The 2926-nt window shown below is 16.9% G+C and overlaps 1 protein-coding gene across 1 annotated transcript; it reads right to left on the bottom strand.

The window, feature by feature from the left end:
- Positions 1-370: 370 nt before the first annotated feature.
- Positions 371-1897, bottom strand: PRSY57_1141300 (hypothetical protein; the record flags this gene model as incomplete). Its single annotated transcript, XM_020114993.1, has 1 exon — positions 371-1897. One exon carries the CDS (start codon positions 1895-1897, stop codon positions 371-373), a length of 1527 nt encoding a protein of 508 aa, XP_019970362.1.
- Between the last annotated feature and the right edge of the window lie 1029 nt (positions 1898-2926).

Genomic DNA, 2926 nt, shown 5'->3' with positions numbered 1-2926 from the left:
GAAGAAAAGAAAAAAAAAAAAAAAAAAAAGGTGTGTGTATATATATAATCATCATCAAATTAGTAAAATAATGATATATGATGTATGTAAAGCAAATGATATTATTTGAAATAACATGTAGTGGTTGAATATACACACATACACACATATATATATATATATATATATATATATATATATATATATATATGTATACTCTTTTATTTAATTGAAATGTCGATTGTAACATTACCATTTATAATAAATATATATACCAATATGATGTAAAAAGATAATGAAGGACATTTTTTCATTTTTATTATATTTTATTTGTTTTTATATTTTTATATTTTTATTTTTATATTTTTCTTTTTTTATTTGTTCATTTTCATTATCTTTTTATGCTAAATAATATCTTACTACCCTTATTTGTAATACTTCCCGACGTGTTGCTCATATTATTAAGAAATTTAAAATGTTTATGAGAATTTAAATCACAATTATCAGAAGCTTTTAACTGTAAATTTTCTGGTGGGCCCATTCCAATGATAAAAAAAAAATGTTTGTTCCTTATATTTTTGAGAGTTGTTTGGATTTTTTCAATTTGTTCATGACAAGATGTTTGTACATTTTTAATTTGTTCCTTTTGATTATGATGTATTTTTACATCGTTTTGTATTTCAAAAAATAAATCCTCAAGTTCTTTTTTTAAAGAATGAATATATATATTTTTTTTTATCATTTTTTGATCTAGATAACTTTGAATTTGTAAAATATTATTTTCTTTATGATATATATTTTTTTTGTCCTTTTCCTTTTGCTTCAATTTTTGATATATGCTTTTATCATTTATATTGATCTGATTATATTTGGTACGATTGTATATAATATAATTTTTTAATTCTTCATTATATAAATAATTATAAAAATCATTTGGATGTAGTATACAACTACTTGTACTTGATGAATTGTCATTAATGAAAAATGTATTTTCTATAAATTTTTTTTTTTTATTTGTACAATATTCATAATTTGTTAGATTTTCTTTATCCATATTATAATTAGTTGTTGTATTTATAGTATCATCTTCTATATTATTTGTTGGACATTTCATATTTATTATGTTATCATTTTTTTCTTTCATAAAAGAATTTTTTTTTTTTTTTTTTTTTTCTAACATGTATACAAAAAAATTCTGAACGTTCAGGCGAAAACGATTTCTGATAATATAAGACAATTTGAATAATGCTAATATTTTATTAAGTATATGTATATTTTGTATATATAATTTATTTGAATTAAAATGATTATTTGATTGTAACATAGATATATGTTTACATTTTTCTTTTACATTATTATATTGATATAAAATAACATTATAAAAATGTATAAAATGAAGTTTAATTTTGTTTTTTATATGATGAACTAAGAATATCGTTACAAAATTTTTATTTTTTATAGAAAAATTTTGTATTATATTTGTAAGTGTTTTAAAATAAATTTTATTTTCCATATGTTTATGAATATAAGATTTTATAATATTATTTTTAAATTCATCTCTTTTTCTTAACAATAATCTTAAAACATATAATTTATCTTTATTTATAAACTTATTTAATATTGTACATAAATTCATACAGGAATATCCTAAACGTAAAGCATTCGAAATGATTTTTTCATAATTTTCGAAATTTTTTTCAAATATTATATTTTCTTCTAATATATGTGTTTCCAAATGTTTCTTACACCTTTTTAATTTTATATTTTCTAAATTAATATCTGATATTTTCTTGTTATAATATTTTATTTTCTTATGCATATCAAACATGGGGAATTTCGTATAAATATATTTATTATCACATTCTACTTTATTCTTATCTATAACTTGGTTAGCATTATTATGGTTCTCCATGGTCATAACAAAACAACCATCTTTAAATTGAAAAGAAAAAATAAAATAAAATTATATAAACACATAAACACGCACATACATACATACATACATACATACATACATACATACATATATATATATATATATGTTGTAGAGTATAAAACAAATGAGAGAACTTTTATATGATACAGTTAATATTAACAATATGTATATTTTATTATTTTTTTTTTTTATTTATATATATATATATATATATATATATATATATATAAAGTAAATACGAATTAATTATTAATTATACATTTATATTTGTATATATTTTTAAATGACATTTATCAAATAACAATTTTTATAACAAAATATATATGTTGTCCTCACGTTTTGGATTAATAGACATATTCAAATAGACACATTGAAACAAATTACAAAGCATAAACGTATAAATAAATACATAAATATTAATATATATATATATATATATATTGTATACATATTATTTTTTTTTTTTTTTTCTTTTTTTTTTTTTTTTTTGATTATATTTAATTATGCATGTATATAAACATTTTCTCGTGATTCAGTGTCCAATATATGTTGTAAAGAAAATATACGTGGAAGACTTTTAAAAAAAAAAAAATATTTTTTCTCTTATTCATGCATATATATGCATATATACATATATATTAAATATATATATATATATATATATAATAAATTTGTGTAAAACACCTATGTAGCATATAAGAACAATAACAAAAAAAATATATATTTATATATATAACACAATAATAATATATATTAACTGTTTTATAATTTTCATATATTTTTTTTTGATTACATGTTCTTATAAAATACTGAACACTTATATTTTATACTCACAACGGAAGTGTAAAAAGACCTTTTATATAACTCATAATTTTAACAAATTATCACGATATAATATATATATATATATATATATATATATATATATATTTATATATACATCGAAAGATACATTTTTTTTTTTTTTTTTTTTTTTTTTTTTTTTTTTTTTTTTTTTTTTTTTTTTTTTTT

The sequence above is a fragment of the Plasmodium reichenowi genome, chromosome 11 (assembly GCF_001601855.1).
Source record: "Plasmodium reichenowi strain SY57 chromosome 11, whole genome shotgun sequence".
Lineage (NCBI taxonomy): Eukaryota > Apicomplexa > Aconoidasida > Haemosporida > Plasmodiidae > Plasmodium > Plasmodium reichenowi.
This window is presented reverse-complemented; position numbering and strand designations above follow the sequence as displayed.